Here is a 23,841-nt window from a genome sequence, read left to right as displayed (position 1 = left end):
TCCTTCATTTATGAAGCTTAGTTTCACTGGGTACAAAATTCTTGGCTGACAATTGTTTTGTTTAAGGAGGCTAAAGATAGGACCCCAATCCTTTCTAGCTTGGTAGGGTTTCTGCTGAGAAATCTGATGCTTTTGTGTCACAGCTCTTAAGATTCTTTCCTTCATTTTGACTTTAGCTAACCTGATGACTATGTGCTTAGATGATGATACTTTTGCACTGAATTTTCATGGTGTTCTTTGAGCTTCTTGTACTTGGATGTCTAGATCTCTAGTAAGGCCAGTGACATTTTCCTTGATTTTTTCCTCAAATAAGTTTTCCAAACTTTTAGATTTCTCTTCTTTCTCTGGAATATTCATTATTCTTAGGTTTAGTTGTTTAACATAATCCCAAACTTCTTGGAGATATTGTTCTTTATTTTATTCTTTTTTTTTTGTCTTTGTTGGATTGGGTTAATTTGAAAGCCTTGTCTTTGAGTTCTGAAATTCTTTCTTATACTTGTTTGATTCTATTGTTGAGACTTTCCATTGTATTTTGCATTTCTTTAAGTGTGTCCTTCATTTCCAGGTTTTGTCATTGTTTTTTATTTATGCTATCTATTTCTCTGAAGATTTTTCCATCCATATCCTGTAACATTTAAGACATTTCTTTAAATTGGTATTTACCTTTCTCTGGTGCCTCCTTGAGTAGCTTAATAATCAACCTTCTGAATTCTTTTTCTGGCAATTCAGAAATTTCTTCTTGGTTTGGATCCATTGCTGGTGAGCCAGAGGGATCTTTTGGGGGTGTTAAAGAACCTTGTTTTGTCATATTACCAGAATTGTTTTTCTGTTTTTTTCTCATTTGGGTAGACTAGGTCAGAGGGAAGATCTGGGACTCAGGGCCTTCTGTTCAGATTCTTTTGTCCCATGGGGTGCTCCATTGATGTGGTGTTCTCCCACTTCCCTTAGGGATGGAGCTTCCTGAGAGCTGAACTGCAGTGATTGTTATTTCTCTTCTGGGTCTAGCCACCCATTGAAGCTACCAGGCTCTGGGCTGGTACAGAGGAGTGTCTGCAAAGAGTCCTGTAATATGATCCGCCTTCAGGTCTCTCAGCCATGGATACCAGCACCTGCTCTGGTGGAGGCAGTAGGGGAGTGAAGTGGATTCTGTGAAGGTCCTTGGTTGTATTTTTTTTAGTGCACTGGTTTTGTGTTGGTTGGCCTCCAGCCAGGAGGTGGTGCTTTCAAGAGAGCATCAGCTGTGATAGTATAGGTAAGACACAAGGTTGCCCTGGGGTTGCCTAGATAAATATTTGGGTTTCTCAGGTGGTGGATGGGGCCATAGAACTCGGAAGAGATTATGTCCTTTATCTTTGGCTACCAGAGTGGTATAGAAAAACAATTAGGTGGGTGCAGGGTTAGACGTGTCTAAGCCTAGACTCTCCTTGGGCAGGGCTTGCTGTGGCTGCTGTGGGAGATGATGGTGTGGTTCTCAGGTGGATAGAGTTACGTTCTCAGGGAGATTATGGCTGCCTCTGCTGCATCATACAGGTTGCCAGGGAAGTGGAGGAAAGCTGGCAGTGACAGGCTTCACCCAGCTCCCACATGGCCCAAAAGGCCAGTCTCACTCCCACCATGCCTTCCCAATGTCACTGAGTTTATTTCTAGGCAGCTGGTGAGCAGGGCTGAGAACATGCCCCAGACTACAAGCCTCCCTGCTGAGAAAAAAAGCAGAGCTTTCATGTTTCGAGCCCCCCTACTTCTGTGCTTGTATCTGCACTCCCCATTTGCCCCTTTTTCCAGATTCTGTCCCTGAAACTTTATATTTGGTTGAAATTGTTACGAAGTTCAGCTGGAAGTTTCCTTATCCCTGTGGTCTTTCCCCAATTCCACTTGCAACCCTCCCCAAGGATCCCTGCGAGATCAAGTTAGAAATGTCTTCTTGGGGACTGAGAGTGCCCACAGCGCTCTTCCTGCTGCTTCCTCCACCCTGTATTTTGCTTGGCTCTCTAAAGTTGTCTCAGCTCCAGGTAAGGTCAAATCCTTCTCCTGTGATATAGACCCTCAGATTCCCCAGTGAGGATGTTTGTTTGAGGTTGGACATTCCCCCTCTCACACATTGGGCACTCACAGTTTTGGCTATCTTATGGAGCCTGCAGCAGCAAGCCGCTTCCTTCAAAGGGTCTGTGGATTCTCTCAGCTTTCCTGGTATGTTCCTGTGTTAGTTCTTGTGAGTCTCCACAGGCTGCTGTGTCCATTCGAGTGGGAACTGCAAGTTCAGCCTATCTCCTATCTGCCATTCTTCCTCTTGTTATGCTTTTATACTATTCTTGTCAGATGTTTTTCATATCACGATTTTGCTAGAATCATAAAATGAATTGATAAATATATTGTGTTTTACTATTTTCTGGTGAAGTTTGTGTAAATTTGGAGTACCTTTTTTATTTGTTTGTTAGAACTCATCAGTGAAGCCAGCTGAAACTACTGTTTTCTTTCTGAGAAATAGTGATATCATTCTTAATAGTTTTATGCAGTCTTTAAGCAATAGTACTAGTGTACTGGTTTTCAGAAGTGGTGTCAGTTCTGATTGGGCCAATGTCTTCTCTGATAGTTTGTGCCTGTGTTAAACCAAGTTTTAAATATTCTATCTTTTTTGTTTATAAGACATTTTGGGTTGTCTGTTTCTTCTGAGTCAATTTTAAGTTGCTATTCTAGGAATTTGACCATTTTATTTAAAATTCCTCTCATATTTTAAATCTATTTAATGTGTTTGTAATGATGTACCCTTTTTCATTTCTTATATTGGTTATTTGTGTATTCTCCTCTTTTTCTTGAAGTTTTTAGTTAGTTTTGGTTAATATATCTTTTTCTAATTTTTTGTGTTATTTTCCTAGCTGCTGACTTATTGCAATAGATGTTTAGCTCAGTATTCAGCTTTTTCTTACCTAATATATGGATTTTGAAGCTATGACTTTCTCTCTAAACATTGTTTTGGCTGCATCTCACAAGTTTTTTATTATAGTGTTGACATCATTATCACTCAGTTAAAAATAGTTTTGTAAAATTTTCATTACGATTTCTCCTTTGGCTCATGGGCTATTTTGACATCTGTTTCTAAAATTCCAAACTATGTGGAGCTTTTCTAGTAATCTTTTGTTATCTATCCCCAGATTGTGTTGTTTTGTGGTAATAAAAAATTTTAGTGTGATTGCTATTTGTTGAAACTTGATTTTTTTTTTCACCAGGAAAGTGTTAATTGTGTAAGTAATCTATTGCTCTTTAAAAGAATACGTACACTTCAGTTGTTGAGGAAGTGTTTATGTGTAGTAGGTCAGTTTGGCCAATCTTGTTCAAATCATCTATATGCTTGCTGATTTTTCCATTTGGTCTGCCTTTTTAAAAAAATTAATTACTAAGAGAAGTATGTTTAAATCTTTCACTATGATTGTCATTGTTTAGTTTTTTCTTAACAGTTCTCTCAAACTTTGCTTTACTTAATTTGAGGCTGTGTTCTTAGGTGCAATCAGATTGATAGCTGCTATATCGTCTTGGTGAATTGAACATTTATCATTGTGATAATAGTACTTTTCTTAATTATGCTTTTTAAATTACATGACCTTTTTGTAATAATGTTCATTTCCCCATAAAGCCTGCTTTATTTGATGTTAACATAGGAAAGTGGCTTTGTTTTGCTTATTATTTTCATGGTAATATTTTTCCAGCCTTTTTCTTTCAACCTTTCCATGTACTTGTGTTTTAATTTTGCTTCTTATAAAATGTATGTTCTTGGATATTTAAAAATATTATCTAACAATATTATATTCTGACTGAATAATCCATTAATGTAAATACTAATATATTTGGTTTAAATCTACCTTGCTTTTGCTTGTCCTGGATTTTGTTGTTTTTCTTGTCCTTTAATATCTACTTTTGGATTGACTTATCATTCATTTTCTCGCTATAAGTTTTGAAATTATGCACTCTTTCGGTGCTTTTAGTGGTTACCTTCAGGACAACATACATACTTAACTTATTAAAATCTACATTGATATATACCTTTACTCCCCTAATGACTTACATGGCATTACTGTACATTTTCCTTTGTAACCCAAAATAATAGTATTATTTTTATTTGTTTTTCTTGTTTTTTACAAGAAGTGTTTTTTTTTTTAATGAATCTCCTACATATTTACCATTTGGTTTGTTTTTTACTCCCTCTTGCATTTTAGACATTTCTTCTTGGATTACTTCTTTCTGTTGAAGTACATGCTTTAGAATTTCCTTTGGTGAGGATCTTCTGGAGGCAAACACTTCCAATTTTTGTTTGCCTATACATGTCATTATTTTACATTTATTCGTAAAATAAATTTTCATGGGGTAGATAATTTAAGGTCAGAAATCATGTTGTTTCAACACATTCAAAACCTCATCTACTTATTTCCATTGTTGCTGTTGAGAGTCAAGCCGTTGCTGCTTTGGAAGTTTTAGGACTTCTTTAACCAGTTTCTTTTGAGATTTTCCTCTTTGTTTTTTGCACAGTTTTACTGAGAATGGTCTTCTTTCTATTTGTTTTAGTGGGTAAGAACACATACTGTGGAACTAAACTGCCTAGGTTTGAATCTCATCTCTGCCACTTAACAGTTTTGTGATCTTGAATAGATTAGTTAACTTTTCTGCATCAAGGTTACCCTCATCTGTAATTAGAGATAACTGTAAACTACTAACCTCAATAAAGAGTAGTTGTCATTATTATGTGAAATTGTTTTTAAATTATTACACTTTAAAAGTTTAATAGCTTCAAATATACATGAAGTATACTTAGTAATCATTATTTAAAGGCACCTTTAATGTTTATCAGCAATATCTCCTTATAGATACTTTAGCTTCCAACATTCTGCAGAAAAGAGAGTAAACTGCCTAACCAGCAAAATTTAAGTACATAGCAAATAAGAGAAAACCTTAGTTTGCCTCTAAATGCAGTTTACAAATTTGTGTCATAGATATAATTTATTTTAATGTATGTTATCCTTATATTTATATCCATTATCTATATCTTTATTCGTATCTATATCCACATGGATGGACATTTGCAATAGGGCTAATTGGGGGATAGAAGAAAGGAGGGAACAAATATTTAGGAGCAGTTCAGTATCAATCCATGAATTACTGGAGATTGAACAGCAATTCAGATTTTAGGATAGCCTTGAAAATGGGTCAAGCTTTTAAAAACGCAGCAGTTGGTCAATATAGCCTTTCACAGAGGGACATTCCACTATAGAATTCCTTTGATTGCTGCTTTGTGTAAGAAGAGCCTCAGGCTTTTTCCCATAAAACATTTGCCTTATAGTTTTGCCCTGTTCAGCATTTTTATTTGCTTTTTGTGTTCTGCATCGGTCTATTCTTGCACTTCCCAGCTTTTGAGTGCTGTCCCCTCTAGCTGTGCCTCTGGTAGCTTCTGCAACTCCTCGACTCATGTGACCCATGTCAAATCATGAAACCTCCTGGGCCTGCCTCTCTTTGTTCTCCAGCACCGTTTCTCACTTTGGCCCCTTCATTCTGCTACCTTAGGCTGGAAATCTGCTACTAACTCTTGGTCAATTATAATTCTCTTCCTATCCAGATACAAAAGAGAAACTTTAGCATATAACTCTCCAGATACTTTTCATGCTATTTCACATATTTTAAAAGTACTCTCCCTTCCACTCTTTGCCAGTTAAATCCTTACCAGATATTCTATATACATTTAAAAATAATGAATCTGTAGTCTCTTTTAGGGGAATGTAGTGCAGTAGTTTTCAAATTATGATTAAAAATACTAATGGGTCAAGGAGTATAGTGGATCATAAATAGCATTTTTTAAAAAGAAATGAAACAAAAAACACTAGAACACATTGCATATAAAAATGTTTCCTGAAACTTCTGTTTTATGATATATATTGTTAAAAACAAAATTTCTTAGGTTGGTCTTCAGCATATGTCAAATTTTATATACTTGCTGGCAAGGAGCTAATAAAAGACTATATCCATTCAGAGAGGGTTTGGAAATGGGAGGAATACATAGTTGGGAAACAGAATGTTTACCTAAGCAGTTAGTTTTAAAAAAGAGGAAGAAAGCATAAAGTTTATTTCACAAGGTCACAGAAACATCATATCCATATCAGTTATTACAAGGGCAGTTTGCAGCAGGATAATTCGAGATGTCTGTATGCTGCTGTTGGAAAAACAAAACAAAAGAACATCCAAGAAGCAAATGCTAAGAATATCTTTGTGGCTGATAATTAGTGTAACAACCTTTTATCCATCAACAATTGTGTCTGACAATTAACACAGAAGCATGAACTAGTGTCAGGCAGAGATCAGAAGCAGAACACCAACTAAAAAATTCAGATTTAAGCAAATTGCTTGAGTGATTTTCTCTAGTCACAAGAAAAGATGCAGAACACACAGTTTTTCCATTTTTTAGTTTGAGAATATTTTTCCCCTTTGACAATAAGCATGTATGTATTGGGTCATGATAAAAGATGTAGTTGCTGCCATAATGTTCAGTCAAGAAACACTGACCTAGATGCACTAGATCTCAGACTCCAGATTTTATCGTTTTGGAAGAAAAAGCTGAAATTCATTTGATTTAAATATGGGTATATTTAAGCATTCATCTACTCATCGTTTTAGGATTTTAGCATTGAGTTTAATGTTGAATAACCGGCTGAAGCTCGTGAAACCCACAAGATAATAATAAGAGAGAAAAACTAATGTAGAACTCACTATGTTCCAAGTACTTTACTTACATCATTTCACAGCAACTCTATAAGATAAACGCTTTCATTAGCCCCCTTTTACAAAAAAGGAAGTGAGACACAGGATGGAAGAATGTTAGTGGGCAAAGAGTCAGGATTGAAGCAATCTGACTCCACAGTCTGCACATCTGAGCATGGTGCTGTATTAAGTCCTCAGATGATGGTCCTGGCTATAGGCACTTCTAGCTTCTTGAAAGGATGGTAATGAAAATTAATAACTGACTTGGAGCTTTCGAGTTTTCAGGGACAAAAAGGATCATTGCATGACGATGAAATTTAACATCCCTTGATCCACCCACTTGGTCCCTTTAGGTTATTCCACACATTGAAGCATAAATACCAATAGGAACTAGGGATGCTGGTGGCAGCAGAGTTGAAATCCCAGCATTGGGGATTTTTATATGACATTTTTCAATAATTCAGGTGGCTAATACTCCATGCCACAATACTTGGGAGTTAAGTTCACAGCTTTGAAAATCTTAGCTTCTTGAGTATACGAGGTAGAAATTATTCTATCCTGGTTGACAAAATTATCTTTAATAGAATATAATAGAACCACATTACAAGCTATTCATTGGAACTTTGTACAAACTGAGCATCTTTTGAACAATTTCAGAATCTTATACGGAGAAGTACCAACTAAGCTGCCAGGGACTATCATTTTAATGAACCTCCCAGACAATGGCTTTAAAAATAGCTGCAAAGAGTGGTTTATTTAAGTCAGAGAGACATACTTCTACAGTTTAACTGTAAGAAGATGTAACCACGGCTAAAGGTTTGATTGCCCAAATTTGTCTCCAGATTGTACCTTAGGACTTTTAGCTTTATCCTGTCTCATCTTTCTGCTCTTTTTAGAATCCAGCATTCCTAGGAAGATCCATCCCATTTGAGGAACAGAATAAATTTGAATTATGTTTATAACTTGGGAAGGCTCAAGGAATACAAGTCACAGCTAATAGGGAGGAGGGGTAATAAGGAATCAGTAGCTGGCCCTTCCTTTGGGCACCTGAGAACTAATTTGGAGGGAATCATTGCTGCTACAAAGGTTGTTGTGTGGGCTGAGTTTGGGCTGACATGGCTATAGCTGCCAGCTGGCCAAGGAGGGACAGGAAACTAGGCTCTCCTATGCATATCTAGGATAATACTCACTGCCCTCCAATGGGCTGCTGTGAAACTGAGAAGTGAGCAGACCACACTTCCTACAGCTTCTTGCTCACATTGCATGACTGGGAAGGGTCCTGCCCTCCCTGTTTGCAGGCCTGAGGTGCTGTTTTGACAGTTTAACGCTGGGCTGTGCCCCACCTTAAGACTGAGTTTGAGTTGATGTGGCAGCAGCTGCTGCCTGACCAAGGAGGGACAAGAAAACCAATCTCTCCGATGCATACCTAGGACAATACCCACCACCCTGCTACAGGCTGCTGTGAGATCGAGACTCAAGCAGACTGCATACCTCACAGATTCTTGCCCATGCTGCTCTCCTGAGGGGGGGCACCACCCCACCCACTCTGGTCACAAACCCACAGCTGGCACTATTTTGAGAGTTTAATGCTGGGCTCTACCTTACTCTTGGGCTGAGTTCAAGGCAATGCAGCTGTAGCTGCCACCCAGCTAGGGGAGGAACAGGGGAGACCAAACTGTCCTAAGCACACTTAGGACAATACCCACTGCCCTGCTATGGGCAACTGTGGGACTGTGGACTAGTTCACTCAATCCATTGCAGCTACCAAGAACCCAACACAGACTCCTTGGGTCCTAGTGGGTTGCTCCATCAGTGCTATAGCCAGCACCCATATGACACCAGCTGCCTAGGGGCTTGAGAACCTGCCCACACATCTGGCCCACTACTCCCACTACTAACTTCTTTATTATTATTATTATTATTATTATTATTATTATTATTATTATACTTTAAGTTCTGGTATACATTTGCAGAATGTGCAGGTTTGTTACATAGATATACATGTGCCATGGCGGTTTGCTGCACCTATCAACCCATCATCTAGGTTTTAAGACTCACATGAATTAGGTATTTGTCCTAATGCTCTCCCTACCCCTGCACCCTACCCACCGACAGGCCCCAGTGTGTGCTGTTCCCCTCCCTATGTCCATGTGTTCTCATTGTTCAGCTCCCACTTATGAGTGAGAACATGTGGTGTTTGGTTTTCTGTTGCTGTGTTAGTTTGCTGAGAAAATGATTTCCGGCTTCATCCATGTCCCTGCAAAGGACATGAACTCATTCTTTTTAATGGCAGCATAGTATTCCATGGTGTATATGTGCCACATTTTCTTTATCCAGTCTATCATTGATGGGCATTTGGGTTGGTTCCAAGTCTTTGCTATGGTAAATAGTGCTGCAATAAACACACATGTGCATGTGTCTTTACAGTAGAATGATTTATAATCCTTTGGGTATATATCCAGTAATGGGATTGCTGGGTCAAATAGTATTTCTGGTTCCAGATCCTTGAGAAATTGCCACACTGTCTTCCACAATGGTTAAACTGATTTACACTCCACAAACAGTGTAAAAGTGTTTCTATTTCTCCACAGCCTCTGTTGTTTCCTGACGTTTTAATGATCACCATTCTAGCTGGCATGAGATGGAATCTCATTCCCACTACTAACTTCTAAGCAAGCCACCTAGAAGCCCATGAATCAGCCCTCCAGGATTCACTAACACTGGAGCCTGTATAACCTGCTCTGAGGCTTAAAAACAAGCACATTTACCCCACTGCTGCCACCAGTGGGGTCTGGAGGCCGCTCAGTTTGTGTCCAAATCTGCAGCAAAACTTCACCACAACCTCAACTAATAACTCTACCCTAAGCCACCAAGGAAACCAGGGATACCACTGACCTTGTGTATTGTCAAAGAAGTAACACAAAGTTTGCACTATTGCGGTCACCCAAAATCAAAGCCAAAATAGCCTTCTTAACCAACAACATATGTACACCCTCAGGAAAAAATAGTTGTCCCCTACAAAAGCAATTTCATAAAATTGGAACAAGCAACTGCTACATCAGATGCACATATCAATGGAAGGACATAGTAAACATGAAAAAGCAGGAAATATTATACAACCAAAGGACCACAACAGTCATCCAGCAATAAATCCTAATAAAAAAATTCCTTGAAATGCCAGCTAAAGAATTCAAAATATTGATTTGAAAGAACCTCAATGAAATGCAGGAAAAATCTGAAAACCAATCAAAGAAATCAGAAAATCAATTCAGGATATGAATGAAAAATTTACCAAGGAGACAAATATCTTTAAAAAAAAAATTTCTGAACTAAAAAATTCATTGAAGGAAATACAGACTACATTTGAAAGCTTTAGTGACACACTAGAGCAAGCAGAAGAAAGAATCTCAGAACTTGAATATGGGTCTTTTGAAATACTCCTGTCAGACAAAAATAAGAAAAAAGAATGAACAAAGCCTTTGAGAGATCTGGGACTATGTAAATCAACAGAACTTATGAATTGTTGGTATTTCCAAGGAGGAAGAGAGATCAAAAAGATTAGAAAACTTACTTAAGGACATAATTGATGCAAACTTCCCAAATATAGCGAAGAGTCAGTTAACCAGATACAGGAGGCCCAGTGATCCTCAGGCAAATACATTGCAAAAAGGACTTCATCATGGCATATTATCTTCAGAATATCTAAAGTCAAAGTGAAAAAAAAATGTAAAATTAGCAAGAGAGAAGTGTCTAGTCATCTATAAAGGAAATCTCCTTAGTCTAACAGTGGTCTTTACAGCATAAATCTTACAGGCCAGAAGAAAATGCAGTGGCATTTTCAAAGTGCAGAAAGAGAAAATTGTCAGTCAATAATCTTATATACTGCCAGATTAAGCTTTATAAATGAAGAGAAATAAAGTCTTTCCCAGACAAGCAAATGCTGATAGAATTTGTCATCACTAAACTGGCCCTACAGGAAATGTCCAAATGGGTCTTAAACGTGGAAACAAAAGATTGATATTCACCACCATGAAAACACATATAAATATAAAACTCACAGTTCTTATAAAACAGTCACACAAAAGAAACAATTTATAAACCAACTTTAAAACAATTAACATATAACAGGAATAAAGCCTCATATATCAATATTAACCTTGAATATAAATGGATTAAATGCTCCACTTAAGAGATACAGATTGGCAGAATGGATTAAAAAACAAAACAAAGCCATGATCCAACTATATACTACCTATAAGAAACTCACCTTACCTATAAAGACGCATAACAGACTGAAAGTAAAGGGGTGAAAAAATTATTCCAAAGGAATAAGAACTAAAAGCAAGTGGGAGTAGCTACATTATACCAAACAAAACCAACTTTAAATAAAAAACAATAATAGAAGACAAAGAAGATCATTATATAATGATAAAGGGATACATTCAGCAAGAGGATATAACAGTCTGAAATACATATGCACACAACATCAGAGTACACAAATTCACAAAACTAATATTACTAAACCTAAAGAAAGAGATAGACAGCAATACAATAATAGTGGACAACTTTAACATTCCACTAATAGCACTAGATAGATCATCAAGATAGAGAATTAACAAATAAATGTTGGACTTTATACAAAATTCATTTGGCTGAGATTTACAGAATATTTTACCCAACAACTACAGAATATTTATTTTCACTGGTGCATGGAACATTCTCCAAGATAGACCAACTATTAGACCATAAAAAAAGTTTTAACAGATTTTTTAATGAAAATGATATCAAAGATTTTATCAGACTACAATGGAATAAAGCTAGAAATCAATACTAAGAGGAGCTCCAAAATCATACAAACACATGGAAATTAAACAGCATGTTCTTGAATGATTACTAGATCAATGAAGAAATTAAGATGGAAATTAAAAATTTTTTGAAATGAATGGAAATGAAAACAACATAAAAACGAAAAAATCCTGTGGGATATAGCAAAAGCAGTGCTAAGAGGGAAGTTCATAGCATTAAATGCCTGCATCAAAAAGGTAAAAAAGTCACGAATTAACAACTTAATGTTACACTTCAAGGAACTAGAAAAACAAGAACAAACCAAACCCATAGTTAGCAGAAGAAAACAAGTAACAAAGCTTGGAACAGAACTAAATGATATAGAGACTAAAAAACAATACAAAGGATCAACAAAATGAAAAGTTGGTTTTTTGAAAAGATAAACAAAATTGACAAGGCACTAGCTAGACTAAGAAAATAGAAGAACTGAATAAACACAATCAAATTTTAAAAAGAGACATTGAGAGGTGACAACGTGCTAGCAGCCCTCGCTGGCTCTCAGCACCTCCTTGTCCTCAGTGTCCACTCTGGCCACACTTGAGGAGCCCTTCAGCCTGCCGCTGCACTGTGGGAGCCCCTCTCTGGGCTGGCTGAGGCTGGAGCCAGCTACCTCTGCTTGCGGGGAGGTGTGGAGGGAGAGGTGGGAGCAGGAACTGGCGCTTGCAGACCAGCGCAAGTTCCAGGTGGGCGTGGGCGCAGGCTCAGCCAGCCTGCACCCGGAGCAGCGCTGGCCCTGGGCAGTGAGGGGCTTAGCACCCAGGCCAGCAGCTGCAGAGGGTTTGCCAGGTCCCCCAGCACTGCCGGCCCCCACACATGGCGCTCGTATTCTTGCCGGGCCTCAGCTGTCTCCCTGCAGGGCAGGGCTCAGGACTTGCAGCCCGCCATGCCTGAGCTGCCCCCCTACCCACGCTGTGGGCTCCCCCATGGCTGGAGCCTCCTCTACGGGTGCCACCCCCCGCTCTGCTGCACCTGGTCCCATCCACTGCCCAAGGGCTGAGGAGTGCAGGAACACAGCACGAGACTGGCAGGCAGATCCACCTGCAGCCTCAGCGCGGGATCCACTAGGTGAAGCCCACTGAGCTCCCGAGTGGGGTGGGGACTTGGAGAACTTTTATGTCTAGCTGGAGGATTGTATATGCACCAATCAGCACTCTGTGTCTAGCTCGGGGTTTGTGGATGCACCAGTCAGCACTCTGTATCTAGCTAACCTGGTGGGGACTTGGAGAACTTTTATGTCTACCTAGAGGATTGTAAATGCACCAATCAGCACTCTGTGTCTAGCTCAGGGATTGTAGACACACCAATCAGCACTCTGTCAAAACAGACCAATCAGCTCTCTGTAAAACGGACCAATCAGCAGAATGTGGGTGGGGCCAGATAAGGGAATAAAAGCAGGTGGCCTGAGCCAGCAGCAGCAACTTGCTTGGGTCCCCTTCCATGCCGCGGAAGCTTTGTTCTTTCGCTTTTTGCAATAAATTTTGCTGCTGCTCACTCTTTGGGTCCTCACTGCCTTTAAGAGCTGTAACACTCACCACAAAGGTCTGCGGCTTCACTCCTGAAGCCAGCGAGACCACGAACCCACCAGGAGGGAAGAATAACTCCAGGCGAGAGGCGCGAACAATTCCAGATGCGCTACCTTTATGAACTGTAACACTCACTGCGAAGGTCTGCAGCTTCACTCCTGAGGCCAGCGAGACCACGAACCCACTGGAAGGAACAAGCAACTCCAGACGCCCTGCCTTTAAGAGCTGTAACACTCACGGTGAAGGTCTGCAGCTTCACTCATGAAGTCAGCGAGACCACAAACCCACCAGAAGGAGCAAACTCCGGACACACCATCTTTAAGAACTATCACACTCACCAGGAGGGTCCGCGGCTTCATTTTTGAAGTCAGTGAGACCAAGAACCCACCAATTTCGGACACAACATTATGACTGATATTACAGAAATACAAAAGATGACCAGAGACTATTATGAACAACTGTATGCCACAAACTAGAAAACCTAATGGAAAAGGATAAAATCCTGGAAACATAAAATCTCCTGAAATTGAAGGAAGAAGAAATAAAAGTCATGAACAGGCCAATAATAAGTAGCAAGACTGAATTAGTAATAAAAAGAAGTCTCCAAGCATCAATAAAAAAACCCAGGATTAGATGGATTCATAGCCAAATTCTACCAAACATACAGAGAAGAGCTAATACCAATACTCCTAAAACTATTCCAAAAAACTGAGTAAGAAGAAATTCTTCCTAACTCATCCTATAAGGCCAGTATTGCCCTGATACCAAAACCAGACAAGGACATAACAGAAAAAGAAAACTACAGACCAATATCCTGAGGAATATTGATGCAAGAATCCTCAACCAAATACTAGCAAATCAAATCCAATAGCACACCAAAAAGATAATACACCATAATCAAGTGGGATTTATCCCAATGATGCAATGATAAGTCAATGTATGGAAATCAATAAATGTGATACATCGCATAAAGACAAAACCATATGATCATCTCAACAGATGCAGAAAAAGCATTTGATAAAATTTAGCATTATAAATTTTATTATAATTTAATAATTTTATTAAAATTTGTTATAAAAATCTTCAAATTAGGCATAAAAGAATGCACCTCAACGTGATGAAGACATAATTAAGACAAACCTACAGTCAGTCAGACTGAAAGGGGAAAAGTTGAAAACATTTTTTCTGAAAGCTGGAACAAGGCAAGGGTGCCCATTTTCACCATTCTTAAGATAGTACTGGAAGTTTTCACCACAGCTATCAGGCAAGAGAAAAATATTAAAGACATACAAATTGTAAAAGAGGAAGTCAAATCACTTCTGTTTGCTGATCTTGTAACTAAAAAATCCTAAAGTCTTCATGAAAAAACCTCTTAGTTTGATAGATGAATTTTGTAAAGCTTCAGTATACAAAATTAACATACAGAAATCAGTAGCATTTCTATATACCAATAATGATCTAGCCGAGGACCAAATCAAGAAGGCAGTCACAGTCGTAATAACTAATAAAACAATACCTAGGAATATATTTAACCAAGGACATGAAAGATCTCTAAAAAGAGAGCTGCAAAACACTGATGAAAGAAAGTGTACATGACACAAACATGGAAAAACATTCCATCTTCATGGTTTGGGAGCATCAATATTATTAAAATGACCATACTACCCAAAGCAATCTACAGGTTCAACATTTTTCACAGATAATTAGAAAAAACAATCCTAAAATTCATATGGAACAAAAAAAGAGCTGGAATAGCCAAAGCAATTCTAAGCCTAAAGAACAAAGCTGGAGGCATCACATTACCTCACTTCAAATTATGCTATCAATGAAAAGACTAGAGAGCCCAGAGGTAAAACCATATACCTTTAACCAACTGGTCTTTGACAAAGTCAACAAAAATATACACTGAGGAAAGGACACCCTATTTAATAAATGGTGCCGGGAAAATTGGATAGCCATTTGCAGAAGAATGAAACCAGACCCATACATCTCACCAGACACAAAACTTAAGATGGATTAATAACCTAAACATAAGACCTGAAACTATTAAAAAAAATCCAACAAGAAAACCTAAAAAATTCTCCTGGACATTGGCCTAGGCAAAACATTTATGACCAAGTCCTCAAAATCAAATGCAACAACAGCAAAAAATAGACAAATGGGACTTAATTAAACTAAAAAGCTACACAGCAAAGGAAATAGTCAAGAGAGTAAACATACAACTTGCAGCATGGGACAAAATTGCAAACTATCTATCTAACAAAGATCTAATATCTAGAATCTACAAGGAAATCAAGCAGCTCAACAAGAAAAAAAACCATTAAAAAGTGGACTAAAAACATGAACATATATTTTTCAAGAGAAAATATACAAGTTTTCAACAAACATGTAAAAAAGTGCTCAACATCACTAATCATCAGAGAAATGAATATTAAAATGACAATAAGATATCATCTTACACCAGTCAGAATGACTATTATTAAAAAGTCATAAAAACAACAGATATTGGCAAGAATGTGGAGAAGATGGAATACTTTTATAACACTGCTGGTGGGAATGTAAATCAGTACAATCTTTATGGAAAAAAGTGGAGAGATTTCTCAGGTAACTAAAAATTGAACCACCATTGGATTCAGCAGTTCTATGACTGGGTGTATATCCAAAGGGAAACAAATTATTATATCAAAAAGATACCTGCACGTGTATGTTTATTGCATCACTATTTACAATAGCAAATATATGGAATCAACTTATGTGTCCATCAATAGAGGACTGGATAAAGAACTACTCAGCCATAAAAAATAATGAATCATGTCTTTTGTAGTAACATGGATGTAACTGGAGGCCATTATCCTAACTAAAATAACTCAGCCAAATACCACATGTTCTCACTTAGAATCGGAAGCTAAACAATGAGTAAACATGGACATGCAGAGTGGAATAACAGACATTGGAAACTACAAAGAGTGGGAGGGTGGGAGATGGGTGAGGGTTGAAAAATTACCTATTGGGTACAATGTTCAGTATTCAGGTGATGAGTACTTTAAAAGCCAAGACTTTGTCACTATCCAAATATATGTGTGTGTGTGTGCACACACACACACATATATACATATGCAGATATATATACACATATATATACACACACACACATATGATAACAACATAAAAATAAAGTTGGAAAAAAGCAAAAAACAAAGGCTGTTTTACTGAGTGCAGTTGGACAGTCCAAGGCAAGATATTCAAAGGCCATAGAAGACTCAGATGGATAAGGTTGATCAAGTGCAGGAAGTCTGAGCAAGCACAGCATTGAAGCGCAAGACTCTGCCAAGTAAAAACACAAACTTGAATGGAACTGTAACGGTATTTGGAGGTATGTTTATTTAGTGCAGGAATCCGGCCAGTCTACAAACAAGAGATGTGGACCTAGTACTCTTTTCTGGAAGACTTTATACCCCTAAATTAAAGCTAGACTCTGTTTCAGGTTCCCAAACAAACAAGCTGTGCATTTAAGACAAGCTCAGTCCTAGCAGGATACTGAAGGAAGAGTTAGGGTTCCTGGGAAAACTACCAAGTCATAATAAAAGCAGAAGCCCAATGATCAACTTAGATGTTGGGAGTGCTGTAACTCAGGGATCATGCCAAGGCCCAGGGATTCCCTTTGAGGTGCTCTGGATTTTGGGCCTGGTTGACCATGTGATTAGCTAGAGCCTGATCCTTCAGATGGGACCCAAAATAACATCCAGCTTCAGGGAGCTTGGGAAGGCAAAAGCTGTGTAAGGGAGATAGGGACTGACATTTGAAATGGCTGTTGCGACTCAAAGTGTGGCTGAGAAGCAGCAGCACTAGCATCCCCTCGAAGCTCATTAGAAATGCAGACTTTCAATTCAGACCCACTGAGTCAGAATATGCATTCTAATAGTACGTCCCAAGTATTATTATGCACATTCAAGTTTGAGAAGCACTGGTCTGTGCCATTACTACTAATGCAGCTTACAATTCTAATGATGATTCTCCATTGCTGCATCCTATAGTAGGTTTCATTGGAAACCTTCTCTGGCTTTGCTTGGTACCACCCAAGGCAAAGTTCAGAACTGAAAAGAAACTAAGAGAACATCTGTTCAATGCTCACGTATTACAGATGAGGAAGCAAGGTCCCATGTGGGTAAAGTGACTTGACCAATGCCGCAACTTATTAGTGACAAAAATAGGAATGAGAACCAAACTCCTCTCATCACTACTGTTGATTTCTTTACAAACACATATAATTTAGCTGCTTACTAATTAATAAAACATTTATTGAGTACATGCCATATGCCAGGTATTTTGTTAGGTGATTAAGATACAAAGATGAGGAAGTCAGGCAATCAACTCCATCTAGGACAAGAGAGCTCTTCTTTCACTTATTCCTGGGCTATAAGGGATTCTAAACATAAGACACATTTTAAATACAATAGTCCTCAGTGTTTTTCAAAACGATATCACTAATTTGCCATTGAAAAACTAGTCTTTGCTGAAATGAGTAAGGGAGCATTGAAAGTTCCGTCATGAGTGTATTTCTCCTCCTGAATTCCCCCTCAAGTATGAAGGTGATATAGGGTGAAACTTGTCTCTTGAAGACTGAAGACAAGCTGGGAATAGAACTAAGGATTAGTGGATTCGGCAAGGACTGGCTGGGAGATCGATGGGAAGTCATCTTGGGATTAGCAGTAGGTCTAAGAGAATAAGAAGAATGAGGCACCAAGGAAGGGTAAGGAGCCAGGAGTGATCATGAGTGAAAATAATGCCTTAGAGCATTATTATTGCTCTAAGCACTTCACATGGACTCATTGAGTCCTCAAACCACTGATTCATGGAATGGGGATTCCACATCTCCATTTCACAAATGAGGAAGCCAGAGGCATGAATGTTGACTTGCCCATAGTCTGTGTTTGCATTATGACTATGTAGTATCATTCATGGCTGAGCCAAATAGGTTACTGCTTCCTTTATTTCTGCCTTCTTCTTTCCTGAAGAAAAAAGTTGCCTTATCTTTAACTTAGAGTCAGTCTTTTGCCTTATTGAAAGTTTGGGAAGAATCTCTTAATTCTTCCCAAACTTTCAAAGAACTATACAGTCTTCTCCATTTGGTCAAACTCATCAGCATATCTTTCAGTTCCATTGTTTTTCTTCTTCAGAGACATGCTCTGCACTGGTTGCTCTTATGGCTCAACTATTATCTTAAGAGTCCTATTCGTCACCCTACCACAAATTCCTTCCCCTCTCTCTAAATTGGGTTCCCTGGGTCTCTTGTTTCTGTCTTGAGTTGCTCTCTTGTGTCAGATGAACACATCTTCCAGCTTCCTGAAAAAGGGTGTAGTAGAGGTTCTAATTTTTCAGAGTACTCATGAGACTTCACAAGGAAAGGATAAGGCATGGAAGGCTAAAGAAAGCACAGGTAATCATTCGAGAGACTCAAGATATCCAGGGACAGCTTTCAGAGTCTCAGTCGCATAGGACACAGTTCATTTATGGATTATAAACCACCAAAATATGGCATATTGTGACACAGTTCATTTATGGATTATAAACCACCAAAATATGGCATAAGCTGCTCTCTTATCTGAGGAGGAGCCTTTTATATCTCTGTTTATGTAGTCAAAAACACATGTGGGCCCAGACTCAATAATAGAAGTGAAGATAATAGATCCAGCTGCCAATCATCAGTATGCACATTTTCTATACAAAATGCAGACCAGATGTTACAGGCTGCTCCCTGGTGTGTTTCAGACCCTAGAACAGGACTGCATTAATTACTAGTTAACACATTTTATTCAGGTTTGGCCAAGGGCCAGTACCATGACTACATTCCTCTTATATGCTAACAGGGTTGCAGCAAACTAACTGAGATTACCCCGGAGGTAAAAAGACCTTGAATGTCTAACAAAATATCTTTATTTTAATGCTTAATTCATTGTTTTCTTGGCATAAAATTCTAGGCTGACAGTTATTTTCCCTGAAAATGTGAGGGGCATTATTCCACTGTCTCTGGCAATCTTGCATTGCTGTTGAGAAGTCTGATCCCATTCTGATTCCTAGTTCTTTATTTGTGACTCTGCTAGCTCTCAGAGTCTTTCCTCTGTCCCGTATGTACTGAAATTCCATGATGCGCATTGGTGTGAGTCTTTCATCTGTTGTGCTGGATATTTAGGATGGCCCTTTCAAAATGAAAAGTAATATTCTTCAGTTCATGGACTTTTTTTATTTAATAATTTCCTCCCTCTGATTATCTTAGTACCTTTTGGAATTTCTATTATTCAGATATTGAACCAATTGGATTAAGTGTTTACTTTTCTCATTTTTTCCCCTATTATCTATGTTTTTAAATTTAGGTTTCACTTTTGGGGAGATGGAATCAACTTTATATTTTGAATCTTTTATTGATTATTTAGTTGTTTTGATCATATTTTTATTTTTAAGTGGTCTTCCTTGTTCTCTGATTGTCCCATTTTGATAGTATCCTGTTCTTGTTTCACAGATGCAATATTGTCTTTCTTCTATCTGAGGATATTAATTATGGTTTCATGGGAGTTTTCTCCTGATCTTTGTCTTATATCTTATTCTGCAATTTCCCTTCTGTTAGTTTTAGTTTTTGCCTTTCATTTCCTGTCTAGTGACTCTTGACTGTCCATTTATGTTTGAAGTGAAGCACTAAAAAGCATATTTAGTTAGACATTGATTTGTGGGCCTCATTATAGGGTAACTGCAGAAGGAGCCAGTAGTTTCACTGCAGGATGATGAAATTTCAGTACCTGTAGGTCTTTTCTCTTTGACATATCAGTTTCCCCAAAGATGATTCTCTTAGACTCCTGCCTAATTTACTACATTCTGAGAAGGGGCTGTTGTGGGGTAGCGGGATGTCTCTCATTCAGAATACAGACTTTCACTTAATTCCAATGTTTTTAGTAAAGCACCTGAGCCCTGTACCTAACGTCCCTCAGCATAGATCCTCTCTGATTTAACATGAGCAGAGAGCAAAATAGAAGTTCAGCCAGGAGAGAGGAGGCAAGGGAAAGGAGGAGTCTCCAGGTTGTACCCACCCAGATGAAAGGGAGGTTGTCTAATGTTACTCCCTGTTTGCAGTAGCACCTACTCCTGCCTTTAAAGGTACCTGAGCCTCCAGTTCCTGAGCTTCTCAGGGTTCTCAGTCATGCTTGTTGTTGGCAACCCCTCGGAAAATACTTAGGACACAGCCTTTCCTCTCTGCTGAGTCAGCTTTGTTCTTCCAGGTGCTTTCTGTCCTTCATAGTGTTGCTAACATCTTTTGTCTGCTTCATCTCCTCTTGTGTTCTTCCTGTGCTTGTGTACTTATGCCTTTTAAAAATACCTTTACTCATATCTTAGTTTACTTTGTGAGGAAGCAGAGGTAAAGGCATGTGCCTTTAGGGGTGAAGAGAGTATTTTCCTCCTCTTCTAAAGATTTGGGTCTAAAATCTACCAAAATAATACTGACAATAGATAGCTTAACAGGAGAAAAAGCATACAAATTTAGTAATGTGTATAAGCACAGGAAAATAACAAAAGAATCATTACCCAATTACCCAGAGAGATTCAGAAGCTTATATACCCTTCTTCAGGTTTCTTCCTTTAGGGAGAGGAAGTTGGGGATATGGGCAATTTTGAGGAATCATCAATGATTTTTACGGAACTGAATGGACCCAAAGTGCAGACCATAGTTTCTAAATGATCTGTTTGAATGGGACCAAGAACAGACAATAGCTTGTGGGAAGTTATGGGAAGAAGAGGGGTAGCACAATGCTGCAAACAAAGGTTGTCTGATTATGCAGATAAAGTCTCCCAGGCAATCTCTCCAAGCTGCCCTCAGAAGAATAGACAAAAACTCTGTGTGGGCATGGTGATGACTTTTAGTCTTTTCTCCTCCCTGATGCTTAATCTTTCTTGGTTATTTAATGAAATTCCTAGAAAGGGAGCTTCAAGACTATTGTACTTCTTTTGGAAGAAGTTTTCTCAGGCAGATACGGGAACCTCCTGAGAGAGCCCCTACCTGTGCTGGGTTAAAAGGTCTTCGTTCTGAGGTAGTTTCTAAGGCCTTCTAATGTCCTTTGTTACTTTGGGGCTCTGTTCTCTGAGCCTCAATATGCCTAATTACTCGGTTTTGGTTGGCAGCTCTGGACAATAGCTTTCTTATAATGAGGGAATTAGACCAGATTATCTCTAAGGTTCTGTGACTCTCAAATGCTACAAATCCATAACTAAGTAGGTGCTATAACATATGCAACTGACTCTAAGAATTGTCAGAATCCAAACAACGGGGAAATTACTAGAGCATGAATCATCAAGGGACGTTTCATCTTAGCTGTGGTGGCTAGAAGGCTGTGTGTGGATTGGATGAATGGAGAGAAGAGGAAGGGAACCGCATAAGTGAACTCAGAAATGACTATGCCCACTTATGGGAATGGTACACGTTGAGAAGTAACAAGGAACAAAGTTGGCTATTTACCAGGTGTATGCTTAATACTTACTGTAGAGGGCCTTCAAAAGCTTAAATATAAACTTAGTTGCAATACAAAATGTCACTCCTCAAAAATAATATCATATTGTTACCAAATGGTATTTATTTTCATCCTACAACCTTTGTACAATTCTGATTCACATCATTTCTCTTTTGGGTGAATTGAAAACCCAATTTTTCTCTTCTAAACAAATACTTTTTAAAGTACAGTGATATATTTTGTGAACTAATGCTGTATTTTTTGAGGTAAACTCTAATTTTGATGTCACATTTTATACCCCTTTTATTTTTCTTATAGGTTTTATTGTTGTATGCATATAATTTGAAGCCTCTGAAGATTTCAGATGTTAGACATTCCACTTATAATAGTATACGTGTTGGCTCTTTATGGATTCCACTGAATAGGCAAGTAAAAATTCCACAACTCTAATTGTCTTTGTTGTTGTTTCGCGTGAGAATAGACTCAGTAATTGGCAAGGTGTAGCATAGGAGACCTGCTAAAAGGCACTTCTAGAAGAATCTTCCTTTTGTTTAGAGGAATATTATATTGCAGTGGTTAAGAGCATGAACTCTGAATCCTGCCTGCTTCATTCAAATACCAGTTGTGCCCCTTATTACCTTCACAACCTTGGGCAGTTTATGTAACCTCTGTACTTCAGTTTCCTTATCAGTAAAATGGGAATAATACTAATAATAGTACTGAGGGTTGCCGAAGGAACAGTTCATACATGCTTCATAGAGATTACAGAGAGCACAAGGATGTTGTCTGTACTATATTTTGCCTGTAGTTTCAGTGTGGTTAAAAAATAATTTAATGTGGCTTTGTATGGAGTTTCAAAATTAAGCCCAAACTCCACTACCTCCCTTGGCCCACCTTTCCCTCTGTGCCCAATCAGAAGTATCTGCTTCATCTAGGTTGTTTTCCTCCCTCTCCATCAAACAGGTCATATCTCTTAACTTTTTGCTCATGCCTCGTTTCTCTCTTCCTGTTTCACTTTACAAATTTCCTTGTTGTTGTTTTTTAATTTATTACTTAGTTTATTTTTGACTCCATTGTTTATTGCCCTTCTGACCTTAGCCTCCATTTCCTCCATTGTAGATGGAAATGATCATAACTGCTCTGCCTGCCTTTCAGGGTTATTGTCAGGACCAAGATAGTGTGTGAACATGCTTTGAAAAGCTTAACCACTTAACGCCTGTTCCATCAATGGCTTGGTAAACAGAGAATTAGTGCTTCTCTGTCCTTCCTTTGAGAGTCTTGTTTATGTTCCATAATTTTCATTTTGAATGACTTCTTGGCATCACCATGAAAGAGACAAAGGCTGTTTCAAGAGCTGGGCATATTTTCAATTATTCAGTCAATTTATTTGTTCCTTCTTTTCTTTCTTTTCTTCTTTTATCCTCTTCTCTCCTGTTCTTCCCTTCCTTCCCTCCACTCCTATCCTCTATATTTTCATTCAGTCAATTTATTTTCTTCCTTCTTTTCCTTTTCCTTTCCCTTTCCTTTCTTCTTTTCCAAGTGAAATGGTCAAAAACTTAGGTACAGGCTATAGACCAGCATAGCTAAGCAACAAAATCAGGTAATTCTGCACTTGCTTTGTAAATCCAGAAATGTAGATTTTTTCCAGCCCCACATGATGAAAATGATTATAATTTCTATAAAGTAGAAAGTCATCAAACTGATAAGCTGCTTTTTTTATTCCAGAAAGTTTTGAATTTTGGTGTACTTCTGATCAATAGTAGGGTTACTAAAATTAGTGACAAGCCCCAGCCACTGAGGCCATCACAGAGGACCATGCCCAACAATTTTTTATCTCCTTGTCCTTTGGTGGCACTGTGAAAATAAACTATTTCTCTCATCCTGGGTGGCATTCCTTGTCTTCTTATGAGGCTCAGGATTAGTACATGGGAAATTGGTCCTGATCATCCTTTGGAAGGCAAAGTAGGAGTAAAACAGGTCAGAAAAAATAGGCCAGAGAAGAAGAAACTTGGATAACCTGCAAATTGGGAAATACTCCTTTTATCATTCACTTCCTCATCTCCTAGTTAAGTTTTCATAAGAAAAAGTATATTTTAATTCTTTGCATTTTTTTACAGCAACAAAGGAAACAATAGTGTTCTCAATGAACAGACATAAAGCCTTCTGTGTAGTTCTATCTAAATTGTGCTGTTGTGACCAAGATCAAGTTCCCTGCCTACTGTCCCTGCCTTTAAACCTCCAGTCAT

The 23,841-nt window shown here is 38.3% G+C and overlaps 1 protein-coding gene across 1 annotated transcript in view; it reads left to right on the top strand.

Annotated features, from left to right (window-relative positions):
• Positions 1–23,841, top strand: part of CFAP54 (cilia and flagella associated protein 54) — a 382,051-nt gene that overhangs the window by 296,636 nt on the left and 61,574 nt on the right. The window contains exon 65 of the mRNA XM_030819793.1: positions 21,914–22,020. Within this exon, the coding sequence (XP_030675653.1) occupies positions 21,914–22,020 (107 nt within the window). The remainder of the gene's footprint in view (positions 1–21,913; positions 22,021–23,841) is intronic.

The sequence above is a fragment of the Nomascus leucogenys genome, chromosome 10 (assembly GCF_006542625.1).
Source record: "Nomascus leucogenys isolate Asia chromosome 10, Asia_NLE_v1, whole genome shotgun sequence".
Classification (NCBI taxonomy): Eukaryota; Metazoa; Chordata; class Mammalia; order Primates; family Hylobatidae; genus Nomascus; species Nomascus leucogenys.
This window is presented reverse-complemented; position numbering and strand designations above follow the sequence as displayed.